General features: G+C 43.8%; 1 protein-coding gene across 4 annotated transcripts in view; it reads left to right on the forward strand.

The window, feature by feature from the left end:
• Positions 1–3,072: 3,072 nt before the first annotated feature.
• Positions 3,073–13,964, forward strand: part of LOC147637253 (F-box/LRR-repeat protein 15-like) — a 72,928-nt gene continuing 62,036 nt past the window's right edge. For 2 of the 4 annotated variants that reach the window (XM_086800875.1, XM_086800873.1), the window contains exons 1-6: positions 3,197–3,801; positions 4,519–4,643; positions 4,725–4,783; positions 4,873–5,005; positions 5,137–5,236; positions 5,340–5,543. In XM_086800875.1, coding sequence (XP_086657001.1) covers positions 3,671–3,801; positions 4,519–4,643; positions 4,725–4,783; positions 4,873–5,005; positions 5,137–5,236; positions 5,340–5,543 — 752 coding nt within the window. In that variant the 5' untranslated portion in view covers positions 3,197–3,670. Of the gene's footprint in view, positions 3,802–4,518; positions 4,784–4,872; positions 5,006–5,136; positions 5,237–5,339; positions 5,544–13,964 lie in introns of all 4 variants that reach the window. The other 2 variants (XM_086800874.1, XM_086800872.1) reach the window with 1 other exon arrangement.

Raw genomic sequence — 13,964 nt, forward strand, 5'->3', positions numbered from 1 at the left:
GGAGAAGGTGAATGGTAAGCTACCCATGGTGATGCTGAGCTTGGCGACCTCAAGGGTTATGATCTCGGCCATCAGAAAGATCCCCCACGACATGTTGAGGTGAGTGGTTCCCTCGAAGCTACCTCTTAGCCTTAACATGCATATACATTAAATGCAAACACAATTGCGCAAGCTATAAATAGCCCTTCAACATATGTGCATTAAGAAGTTTATTTAATGACTTCGTTATACAAGGATGTTTTCATGCTTGAAAGGATATGAATAATTATTCTTATAGACTTATCTTTTGGCTAGAATTGCCTATTTTTATTAAACATAATACAAGGTAGAAGACTTTTACCTAGAATGATCTATTTTTGTTAAACATAATACAAGGTAGAAGATAATATAAGGTAGAAGATAACTATGAAAAAATCACGGAGAAGATAACTTCTTGTTTGGACATTGATGTGAATAGAAATAGAACATATTGGCCTTAATCTTGTTTGAAGTCTTATTTTTTTAAAATGCACTTGTAGACATTTTATAGTGAGAAAAAGACATATATAGATGCTCAATTCACATGCTAGTAGATCATTGGTAAATATTTTATAGTGAGACAAAGACTCAAATATACACTTTTGTATGAGCTTATCACATTGACATGTCTAGAAAAGCATTTTGTTCAGATTTAAGCCTTTAATGATCATCAACGATTTTCTATTTGCCCAAGTTACTCATACACCACACACCCATCCAAAAGTTAACTAAACCATCTTTCGTATGGATTAGTTTTTAAACCATATTTTATCGAATAAATCTCATAATGCAACTCCCTTTTTTATTATTATTGGGTACTTTAACAACAATTTTCATAACCAATGTTTTCCCCATAATATGTAACCATTTCTTTTAAAGTGTTGTTCAATTGGCATGGGTGGTCAAGACATCAATCTTGTTCATCCATATGTCAAGCATTGTTTAGGTAAACGTGGGTAGAATTATGAATTTTTTCTATGCAAGCTTGTTTGATAATTTCACATGTCACATTATCACCTAAATATTCTTACTCCCCAATATAATGACCCTAAGGAACATACATGTGTCTGAATTCCTTCCTCATAAGCTGGGCCACTATTGATGTAGCTCCCCATTTTCTATGGAGGAATTGTTTCTCCATGTTTGTTCCCTTCCTCTTCATGGATTATTGTAATTGCAATACCCACATGTGAATGCATGTGAATTGCAATACCCACATGATGCTAAGGAACATACATGTGAATTGCAATACCCACATGATGCTAAGGAACATACATGTGTCTGAATTCCTTCCTCATAAGCTGGGCCACTATTGATGTAGCTCCCCATTTTCTATGGAGGAATTGTTTCTCCATGTTTGTTCCCTTCCTCTTCATGGATTATTGTAATTGCAATACCCACATGTGAATGCATAGACTCATAATCACGATATTTCTCCCCATGTTTGTTCTCTCCCCTTTCCATGAGTTTTTGTAACCTCAATAGGTACATGTAGAGACACATGTGTGTGTGTGTGTGTGTAATATATATATATATATCTATATCTATATATATATATATATATAGATATATATATATATATATATATATATATATATATATATAGAGAGAGAGAGAGAGAGAGAGAGAGAGAGAGAGAGAGAGAGAGAGAGAGAGAGAGAGAGAGAGACTCCTTACGTAGACATCTATTATGTAAATCCAAATGTGTAGGGAAGGAGATAATTATAACTCCTTAAGGAAAAAATGAGTAGTTTCTATAAGTTTTTATTGAAAGACCGGTAATTTTGAGGCTTTAAATACCAATTACCTAGGGTTGTTTCTACTACTTTAAGATGTGCTACATGTTGACTATTATTGACTTCTCCTCATGCTCTTGATTCAATTCTTTTGATAATTTGGAGGTTCCAAGGATGGGTTGAAACTTTATGTGAAAAAGCTTTGTTGAGCACTTTGCAACTTTGCTTTCGCAAAGAAAGTGCCTTTCATATGTGGCACATTCTAAGAACAATTACGAAAGTGGAAAACCTTATTACTACCCTTTATATAGGGAAATGAGTATGAGGTAGGCAATGAGGACGAGAGAGTGAATAAACTAGTTTGGGAAAATTTGTTGGAATTAACTCCCGTCGACACGGTGAAGGCGGTCATGTGTATGTGTTGGTGTTAAAGTTAAGGCAGGAAGTGCTGGATGATGGGAGCAAGGGGAAGATAGGTGAATGGGAGGGGGAAGAAAGAAGGTCCTACCTTCATTTGAGCATTAGGTAAGCGCCCGTGGAGGGTGTGGGCTAGAATCTACTCCCTAGTGGCATTGTAAATTAAGTATCAACTCTCCCATTAAGAAAAAAGGGAAAAAAAAGAGGGACCCTCTTCGAATGTTGGTTGTATATTTGATGATCAAGCTTAGGACGTTAATTAATTTGTAGACATCTCTCTTGCTCTCTCAAATCTGCAGACACAACGTTCGTTCATCTCTCATATTTGACATCTCTCTCTCTCTCTCTCTCTCTCTCTCTCTCTCTCTCTCTCGTGCACGCACTGGACGTGTTTGGCTTTAATTAAAATCACAGCGTCTCACACATGGGGGCTTTGCCTAGACTGTAAATGGTGCGGCGAAGCCATTTTTATATGCCATTTTGAGGTGGTTATGGGAACTTTCTAGAGAACGCCTTTTTTTCCCTACCCGCTACAGAACAGGCTTGGGATATTCTAGCTGGTTTGTATGCAAGTCATAACGAGGCGAAAATCGCTTACTTGCGTAAAGATATTTTGGTCCTATTTTATTGGCATTATAAATTAAGTATCAACTCTCCCATCTCTATCTCTATCTCTATGTCTCTATATTCTCAGAGTTTCACAAAGTTACCACATGGCAAGAACGAGGAGGAGGTTTGGGTAGAATTTGAATTTCGAGTCTTAAAAGACTTGCAAAGCACCTGTTTGGAAAAAAAGGGGGACCCTCTTCAAATGTTGGGCTTAGAGTTGTATATTTGATGATCATGATGATATTTTTTAGTCAACGGTTAAAGAAAACAGAGTGATGATGGCTTGGCGCATGGTTTTTGATGGGGCTTAGTCCAAGGTTGAGTTTTCTAACGTTGATATGAAGCTATCTTGATCTTATAGGTTTAATCCAACTGAGTTTTTTATAGGTTTTATAAAGCTGGTGATAATGAGAGAAGGGGGGCTTGTCCCCAATACAATATTCTTAGAAAGACAAGGGGAATGGGAGCCTGGGCGTACTGATTACACTCGCTCGCTTGCTTGTGCTTTACATCACCATCTCTCTACTTTTTCCAGGCCGCGGCATTTGCGCCCTTTGATCGACTTCGCCTTGCGTTAACTTTTCTTTTGCGCCTTTAGGGTTTCCTGACCTTAGGCGTCCTTTTTTACAACTCTTGAGAATGCAAATTTGCTGCTCCAGTCTTTGCGTTTTTGCTTTGATTTCTTAGATAAATGGACGGAGAAGTCAGTACAGGTGGGCATCTCTTCAAGAAGAACGCTCCATGACATGGTTGAACAACCCATCTCGTCTGCAAACCGCGGTTATACAACTAAGGTTTCCTAATTTGTTCTAGCAGCAGTCCTTTCATGGCACGGCAGACCTGAAGGTCAAGTCTTCTGCTTTTCTCAATCGTATTTGCTATTCGCCCCCATGGAATCTGAACTCGAAGACAGTAGTAGCTCGGACACAGAGCAGGACCCTGACCTTCAACCGTTCCTTTGTGCTCTAGACGGGGACAATGCCGCTACTCATATGCGGCAGCGAGTGTGGAGCTTGCTCAAGTAAGGTGTCCTTTACTTCTTAATTGAGTTTTTCTTTAGATCCTCCTTGCTCATTCGTGAATCGTACCTCGAAGTCATCTCAACGACCTGGTCTGCCGCCCATATGGTAGTGGATTTTACGCATGTGCTTTGATCGATGGCTTCAATCGAGGAAATGTATTGTGTATCGACTCCTTTCGAGTGTGTTCTTGCTTTTGAAGCCAAGTGTGCTTTTAGGAGGGGAAGATGATTCCCCCGGGGAGAGAAAAGAAGCCTGGAGGTGCTAGGCAGGAAACAAAATAATTGAGACGGGAAAAGGACCACATGACTGCAGGGATGGGCTGCAGGTTTAGGAAGGCCCAAGAAGCAGGACAGGTGGGGGGCCAATCCACAGAGTAGGAGAGCAGACAAGGCAGTTGTTCGGAGAACATGAGGGGAATCCTGAGGGGCAGGGAGGGGGGGGGGGGGGGGTATAGCACAAAGCTGGGATGGATGCCTCATGTGCTCGCAGGAGAATGTGGGGAGCTAGGCTTGGATCGAGGAAGACCAATGTGGAAGGAGAGAGAGTGTGGGATGGCCAGTAACTAGCAAGCAGGGCTGGAGCTTTATCTCATAGCTCTAACAGGGTTGATTTTGAGATATTATGAACAAAACAATTCAACATAAGCAAAGATGGTGAGATTTATCTGCTCATAGATGCCTAGGTGTGAAGGCCTTACTGTGCATTTTCATTTTCAGGTATAGCCACATGTCATGTGCAGGGGTTCTGGAAGGCAACTCTACATTGACTTCTGAGTCTTTTTCATCTCATGGACAAGGTGATCAAGGAAAGGAGTCTTCATCCACACAATTTCAAAATAATGGTAATGATCCCATGGATACCTACAATGGCTGCGAGGAAAGTAGCGGTGATCACGATAGTAATGGAGATGATTATGGTTCAGGAAAGGTGGTGGAACATGATATGGCCACAATGGATCTCACTGATGATCTTCTCCACTTGGTTAGTGTGTGTGTTTTTTGGCTGCACATGTGAGAAATCAAAGCTTGTTTCGGCGTGTTTATTTGACTCGTTTTTGTGGGTTGTTGTAGGTTTTCTGCTTCCTAGATCAGAAAAGCTTATGCTTTTCAGCTATGGTCTGTCATCAGTGGCGTACTGCTAGTGCACATGAAGAGTTTTGGAGGTCATTGAGCTTTGAAGGGGAAACTGTCACTGAAGAGAAAGGCATGCATGCTAATCTCCATTTTTCTAGAGGGTGCATAGAAATCGTGACTGTTTCTTATGTATTTAAACTTGTGGAATCTAGTATCACAGTTTCTGTGGCTTGACAGTTCAGTATGTGGGCTTTTTGGCAGTTGGTTGGCTATGCCTCAAGTATCCAAAAGCTGTGGAACTAAGCTTGAAAGAGGTGCCTTGTATGGATGAAGTGGCAAGAGAAGCTATGTACTCCCTTCAGTGAGTGCCCAGCAGCCATTTTATGAAAAAGTTCTTTTTTTTCCTTCTGGTATCATGTTGGCATGTAGATGAACCTCATTCTACTATATTGGAATGTGCACAGGGGTCTGCAGAGATTGAATCTTCATTATGGAAATCTGTCAGACTCTTTCTTTAATGCCCTAGCAAATGGCTGTCTTGCCCTACGACAGCTGAGTATTACTGATGCAGTTTTGGGCAGCGGAGGGTGTCAGGAAGTTTTAGTCCGTCATGAAAACTTGTGCCAGTTGTGGATCACGAAATGCAGAGTGATGCGTATCGCCATCAGGTTGGTCGGCCGACACCAGTTTTTTCCAATGATGGTTTTGGAGTGCAGCATGTATATACACACATTGTGTGCCCAAGGGCCAATCCCTTGTCCATTGGGTAGCCAGGGGTTGGAAGGGGAAGATTCCCCACCCATGAGGGACCCTGGGGTAAGATCTCCCCTTTAATGGGCAGTGGTCGTGTTTGTGAAGACCCTAAATATGTCATGTGCAGATAGAAATGCAGGTTTTACTTGTCTCACTACTTCTAAGTTTTATAGAGGTGCAAGTGTTTCTTGACACAGGTCCCATCTCTAGGCTTGTAGCATGCTGATTAGCATGGCTTGGAATCAAAACAGGTCAGGTCTAGTGCCTCTACACGTTTTAAAAGCCCCTAATGACCTGTCCACAGCCTAGCCTAGGTTCCACTATGCAATCAAAATTGTTTCTAGAATGCCAAGGAGAGCAAATATACACGAAATTACACAAGATCACAAAGATTGATGGGGAATCCTTATTTCTCCATTCCATTAATGTGCAGACCATGTTGATGATGTGCCTCAAGCACATGGAACAGCAACATGGGATGTTGATGGAGAGGAGCCGATGTCGCATGCACAACATGTGGACAAGCCCAAGACTTCCTAGCTTGCATTGTGCCCAAGGTAGCTACTACAAGTGGCAAGGGCCAGAACCAATCAAGGTCTACCCTAGGACAGAGCGGCAGAGCCTCTGGCTCTAAGAACTCGACCAACGTGCCAAAACTTACTCCAGATCAGGCAGGCAAGATCGGGAGGTAAGCTCAGCTAGGATGAGAAAACCCAATATAAAAAGGAGGGGCTGTGCTTCTATTGTCATTCAAAAGGGCATACTTCTAGGGTACAGCCCTGTTTTTTTCTCTGGACAACAAGCAGGTGGGCAGGGCACGGGATGGATAGTGTGAACAGGCATCAGTTGGATATGAAAAGGAAACTCATATGTGTGGCCAGCCCAAGTGTGAAAGGGAACAAAAGGGAGTTTTTGAGATTATAAGGTTTTTAAACCTTTGATGACTTAAAACATTATTATTATTTGAGGTGTGCGTTTTTAATGTTGCTTTTGGCGTTTTTGAGAAAAGCGAATCACCTCTTTTTAAAAAGGGCGAAGGGTGGCGCACGGAGCATGGCACATCCCCTTGAGCAGGTCGCCGTGAGCTGACGTGTGGTCGCCGTGTGGGCTACAGGGAGTGCTGGGCGCTGCTGCGCATGGGCTACAGGAAGTGCCGGGAGCACAAAGAGGAGAAATATCCGGAACTAGTTTGACCTGTCATAAACCTACTGATGTTATATCTGTATAGGGAGGCTAGGCAGCTGCTGCGCATGGGCTACAGGAGCCAGGCTGTTGCACACATGGGCTACAGCCAGGTGGGCTGCAGCCAGCAAAGGGGCACCGGGCGGCTGGGCTACAGCCAGCAACTGGCGACCAAGCGGGCAGCCAGTCGGAGGCGAAACAGGGGGGAGGCGAAACAGGGGGGAGACGCTGCTGGACAGAGAGCCACTATATAACCTCTCTCTCTCATAAGGTGTGTTTTCTCTTTTGTGTACCATGGATGTACGAGAGACTTTGAAGAGGAGAACAAGCTATAGGTGCACGGGACAATGTTCATCGGAGAGATGGTGTGATTTCTCTTCATGATGAACTTATATGTGTTCAGGGATTTGCTTACAGGTTCTCTATTTTTCTCTCGCTTGGTGCTATGGAAAACAACCTTGGGTGTTTGGCACCGTGATTGGATGGTGCATATGTGGGTTTATCTGTCATGGAAACAGGACATTGGTTTTCGAGAGGAAACAGGACTATGGTTTCGAGGAAACAGGCCTATGGTTTATGGATGTAGGTCTATGGTTTATCAGATATACAGGTCTTTGGTTTCATATGGAGAACATGTCTCTAGATTCATGTGAACAGGTTCTAGTTTTCTCGAGGTTACATGCAAGTTGTGACTATAGGAAGAACATGAGGTTTGGGTACAACCCTACTGCTGTTTGGGAAAGGGTTGTGGGATCCATGATAGAGATGGAGAAGGCCTTTTCAAGCAGGGAGGTGCCGTACAGGTGTGCCTTCTCTATGGAATGCTTTGCTGTAATAACGAGAGTTTTTATTTGGAAGTCTTGGGTGAAAAGTTTCGAGGGATCCTATTGGTAGAGGATTCGACAAGTTGTACTTTGTACTCAAATTTTGTTCAAGTAAAGAAATACCGCAAGGGGTGCTACTGCGTTTTGGGGCCAATCGGTGTCCTTGTACTATTTGCAGGAGCACTCTAGTTCCCCCTGTTTATTTCCTTTTCCATGTCCCCATGGGTGATGAAGTGTTTTGTGTGCGAGTGTTTGTTTCACCACTCGTCAGATTTTTGAAGGCCGGTTTCATATTCCCTAAGAAACCCCTTGCCCAGACCGTAATCCCAGCCTTGACAGGATCAGTGAAGAGCCAGGCTTCATCTGGGAGCTCGGACATAAGAATAAGGGCACCCATGACTTGGAGCATGAGTGCCACGAGTTGCTCAAGACCTCTGGCTACATAGGTGGCTAGAGAGTCGTCGTCTTGTTTGATAGTGGCGGTATGGAGGATGTGATTATGGAACAGGCCGCTCGGGGGGCCCATTTTTCATTGACTTTGGTAGACAAGTAGGTAGAGGGATTTAGCACAGGAATGACCATGTGTATCAAGTTTGAGGCTCATAGTGCTAAATTAGTTATCCATGGCACATAATTTGTGTGGGATTACATGGTTGCCCCTCTTGTAGGAACATAGATAATCCTAGGGATCTGTTGGTTTCACAAGTTCCATCCATACATTGACTAGGAGCGGCACACTTTTCAAATTCTCCGGAATGTATCCAAGGCTCTTGGGACATTAAAGTGAGCCAAGGATACCTTGCCTCTCCTCTCATAAGCCACATGCAGGCTAAACGAGAAATGAGGAAAGGTGCACATTGTGTGGTGATTTATGTTCAGACCACCCAACCAATTTCTAGTACTTTTGAGAAGTCTCGTTGGGACCAGAGGATTGCAGGATAGATTTCCTAGGCTTTGAACCATTGAGCAAGTTTTCGTAGTGCCTGAGCAAGGCTATGGAATCGGAGTTGGACTGCACATCCCCAAGACAACATTCCGCATTGAACGGGTCCACTATGAGTTTGTGGTCTTGACTTTCGGATTGACAAACTCCTTGGCGACATTTAACCGCATGATGATGCGTGTTTTTAGGGACTTATTGGAAAGCGTCTTCATTTTCTTGGATGACATTCTTGTATTTTCAGCTACAGCAGAGCAACATGACATTGATGTCGAAAAAGTGATGCAGTTGTTGGAAAGCAACGAGCTTTCCAACAACATGACAAGTGATGAAGTTGTTGGAAAGCAACGAGCTTTATTTCAGTGAAAAGAAATCGGAGTTCTATTTGTTAGAGTTTCATTAACTTGGATATATTATTCGTGCCGATGGCATCCGATTAGATCTTACTAATTTGGCGAAAATTCTTAATTGGGAGATCCCAAAAATAGTATATGATGTATGGTCGTTTGTGGAAATTTGCGAGACGTATCCCACCCACATCAAGTTTTCCGACCTCTCGGTAGCTCTCACAGATTTGCTCAAGGGTGTCAAGACCCATAGGCAACGCATCTACATGACTACGCCTGCATGCTTTCAAGAATCTCAAGGTTGCCTTAGCAGAGGTCCCTTGTTTAGCGCTTGTCTCATGGGATGATCCATTCAAGGTAATCATTGATGCATGTGAGTAACATCGCCATTGGATGATCCATTCAAGGTAATCATTGATGCATGTGAGTAACATTGCCATTGAGCTGTTTTACATTAGAATTGTCATCCAGTTGCTTACATGTCTTGTAAGTGGATTCACGCAGAGAAGAATTACTAGGTCTATGTTCGGGATGTCACATGCAGAAGCTCTGGGAGTCTTCTTTTAGGCCTAAACACCATCTTGGAACATGCTTGATGCAAAATGCGTACAGAAGATAGAGAGAAGACTCAAGAGAGAGAGATAGTTGAGTACTCAGTATATTCTATAGTACAAAAAGGTACATTCTTGGCTAGCCCATGGCTGCCTTCAAAAGGTGGTAAAACACCTAATCAAAACCCTAATCTATGACTCAGCCTGTGGGAGGGCTTAATGATCTATCCAATGAGCTACGGATGCCTTATATAGGCCAAGACTGGCCGACTTGCTATCGGCGAGATCCATGGGTAATAAATCCATAAAGGCTGCAGCCGATAGAAGCATCTCCTCCATACACTGGCCGACCATCTCCTGACTCTAACAAAGTGTTCCCTGTTCATACAAGCTGCACCAGCTCCTAAATTTGGTCCTAATCTGGTTCTTTATCTTGTTGCCCTAGGATTAGTCCTGGGATCAGCATGTACATGTGCATGCACATGACGCGGGAACACCTTGTGGTGATCCAGACCATGAAACATTGTAAACATGAGCTTCAGACGATGCCAACTGCGCAATGGAGTGATCGACAGCACCATTGGAGCCTGATCTACCAGCACTTTGGTGGCATGATCGAGTATCGTCCAAGCAAGGCCAAAGTAGGAAAGGAAACATTTCCTACACTCAATCCACATGGATGGATCTCACTGGTATACAACTAGACGAGATTGTTGGAGAATGCACAGGCGGAAGGAGAAAATGAACGAGAGAGAGTACAGAGAGCTTGTGGACAAGATCACCTTTTATATTAGCATGAAGGCTTTACAATGGCAATTAGCCAGCAAGAGATGTTGAACTTGTGCAAAGGAATGGATAATAAAGTGAGAAATGGGAGGCCTCCTTATATAGTGCATATGTGAACTGGCCGACTGCCTCTAGGGATAGGCCGATTGCCCACGACTCATAAATCAAGGAGAAAATACATAAAATGTCCGATAAATAGGGTTTTCCCAAATACATTGAGATGCACCAAATTCTAACACCCCCTATGCAGCTCATAGTGTCCAAGAGTCTAAAGAAGGTAAGCTGATGAAGATGCAACCATGGACCGTCCAGTACCGCGAATGCTGGAATCACCTCGGAGAGAGCACCCGCCAACTTGTTTCCTCAATCCCACTAGGAACAGCAAGGAACTTTGCTTGGCTACGAATTCCCACACAAGTGTACAGTGAACTATAAGAATAGATGATGAGCTGCTAGACACACCGCACCCATAATCCCCAACAGTGGACGGAAAACACATCATTCCCAAAAGCCTCGAACAATGAACTCGGAACAGATCTAGTTCATAATCTTTGCTACACAAAAGATAACCATGCCCTGTCAGATGTCTAATGCTTGGAACTCCGAATCACGGTTCCCATGCACCAGTATGTGGAGCTGCAGTTAGCCCCCTCTACCGCCCACAAGCCTCCTTTGGTTGGAAGCACATGGGGGAAACTGCATGTGTACTAGAGAAGTACACCATCTGGGTCCTCTTGAGCTGGAAGCGTCCTGGGAGCCCTAGAAGTGGTACTAGAAGAATCTGTATCACTGTCATGTGTCGTGTCTTTGCCCTTTTTCTGAGATGAAGACTTTCCGTTAGTCTTGTCCCTCTTCTTTGGACAAACAATCCTTGGATAGATGTGAAACTCGCGGTGCCCAGGGGACTAGGGCCTTTGACACACTTGTTGATGCCATCAATGCATATTAAAACATTTTGACATGGCCACAGCCTTAACACATAGCCATCATCACTTTGCATAAAACATAAAAGCTGGACAAAACATCCACAAATGCTCAAAGTGGAGCTTGCACATGTGACACTGCATAGAGGCCGGAATGGGCCGACCACCCCCTTGGAGTATTTTATTACCCAAGGAGAATAATATCATGTACAAGCTTTGAGGGCCTTACTCTCCCCAAGGGAGATGCCGGATTATCCATATACAACCATGGTTGGATTAAACACACGGGCTATCATCAAAAGAAGCCCCTAAATACCATGAATGTGTGTAAACCACCTCTTCCCGTGAGGATACTGATCTCCCTCATCACCACGGGTCTTCAAGATGCCATATGTGAAAAGCTCAGTTGAAGCAAATAATATACCATATACATCACCATGAACAAGTTAGGCAGCACCATGGGCAACCAAAACAAGTCAGGGTAGCACCAATAGAGCTGGTACAGGAGCTTCAGAATCTGAAACAGTAGGTACAGTCCTCCACTCAGCCGGTACAACATGTACAATGGCTCGTACAACAGGTACTGATAGAATGTGCAGCGGAAGAAGGGAAAGTGGAAACACAAGAGGGAGAGAGAGAGAGAAAGATGGAGAGGAAACACAGGTGAGAACCTGCTCTCAATATCATCATCAAAAGGAATACATGTCCTGAGCAAGAGGGGAGAACCTCGTAAGTGAGGAACTGCAGCTAGACAAGCTAGGCAAGCAATGCAAGCGGTAAAATATGAGGGAGGCATGCCGGCTATATATACCTCTACATGAAGGCAGCCGACTAGTGATAAATACCTCCACGACTGGGGAAAATCCCAAGACCATAAAATAGGGAATAAATATGGGTAAAATATGAGTGAGGGGTGACCAGCCCCTCTGACTAACATTGTCAGCCCTAGAGGCTAAAATAGGATACCAAATAGGAAGCCAATAAGTAGGGGATGATGTCTAACACCCCCTCTCAGCACCGGATGCTGAGCAAACTCCAAGAAGCCAGAGACGCCGTCCTCGATCAAAGATGAAAGACTGCAGAAACAGGTACCAAGAGAGCTCCACAAGCAATCTCCTCCGCAACTCAGCTACAAAAGCAACAGAACAAGCTGCCAGGTACATCGTTCCTCTGGAAGAAAACAACCATCTAGGCTGCGACGTGCTGCTCCAAATAATGGTTCCAAACCCAAGTGTAAAAACACTCCCCGAAGTCGAATGTCGTGTATCCAGCCTAGAGAAGGTATGAAAAACCTCATAACCAACCAAGATCAGATCTTGTAGATAATTAATCCTGGGAGAAGCAAACTGCTCCTCACTGGAACCCTCAAAAGAAATAGAGTCAATCTGCTCCAACTCTGTACCAAGAGTAGCCAAATGCTGTATAAAAGCATCCTCTGAAAAGGTCGACATCGCAAGATGTAAAGACTCTGTAGAAAAGATGGGCTCCATCTGCTCAAACTCCATAACATGAGTTGCCCAAGCTGTACATAAGTACACGCCACTGAGGTGGGCATCGCAAGATGAAAGGACTCCACATCCCCCTCTGAAAAATGATATCGTCGGACTGGTACAAGTCCAATGTGATTCTGATCCAAATCCAAAAAACTCTGGAAGTACCACTGTGCCCCAGGCACGGTTAGCAACCACAGATCCAAAGCATCCCACCGGGTCCAAAAAACCATCCTCCAAAACAACAAGCCATCAGAACTGGCAGGGGGAGGGGCAGCCTCAGAAGCATCACAAAGAGAGGTAGAGGTAGACTCCTCACAATGAGGAAGGGAAGCAAGAATATAAACTACAGTGGCAACAAAGTCCTCAAAAGCATCACGGATAGGAGAAGACTGTTCCAGAAGTAGAACCAGATCCCAAGAATTAGCAACATATAAAAGATCCATGTGAAAGGATCACACCGCAAAAGGGCAAAACACCCTCCTTGTTCTGCAAATACTGCAAAAAACACAAGCTCGGACAAAATAAACTCTGCTCAGGATCTTTGAAAAGATCACTGCTCTCCTCCAAATAACTATAAACTCCTGTGAAAGAAGAATGTCTCCACAGATACAACACAGCTCCCGAAACTGATCCTCAAGTGAAGTAGCTAGAGAAGGGCCCCCTCTGAGTGTAGAAAACTCTTGTGGGAAGCAAAACGCAGCCAAAACACTGCTATCCAGCAAAAATAGCACTCCACCGCCAACAGAAGGCAAGGAACATGTAGAAACCGGGAAACTGTGTAGGCCAAGAACAAAACACAGGTATAGATGCTTCAAAATCAGCAAAACGCTGACTGAAATCAGAAATTCAGAATCCTCCTCAAGTACCAAATTGCCTCCAAAGCCACAATCCAATCAAGAAACCCCCTTTGCAAGTGATCTGTGTCCACTGGAGAAGAAAACGCAGCCAAACAAGGGCTGCAAACCTGAAAATTCAGGCCAACCAGTGTCCACACCTCCTATGAGGAAAAACGCCGAAGAGAAGGTACCTTCGGGTCCAACAGATGAAGCCCAGTTGAAGGTAGAGCTACCAGCAAGATCGGTTCAGAAAAAACGCAGCAACCATGGCTGCAAATCTGAAAACGCAGAGGTATAAGGGGCTGAATATGGAAACGTTGAAGAAATAGGTACACCCAAGCCTCATATCAGCAAATCAGCGTCAGAAACCTGTAGAAGAAAAAAACAGCAAACATGCTCCTGCTGGCCTGTACAAAACAGGCGACCAGCACTATGGGGGGGGGTATGAATGCCG

This window comes from Cibotium barometz, chromosome 7 (assembly GCF_041138505.1).
Source record: "Cibotium barometz isolate CiBa-2024 chromosome 7, ASM4113850v1, whole genome shotgun sequence".
In the NCBI taxonomy this organism is placed as follows: Eukaryota; Viridiplantae; Streptophyta; class Polypodiopsida; order Cyatheales; family Cibotiaceae; genus Cibotium; species Cibotium barometz.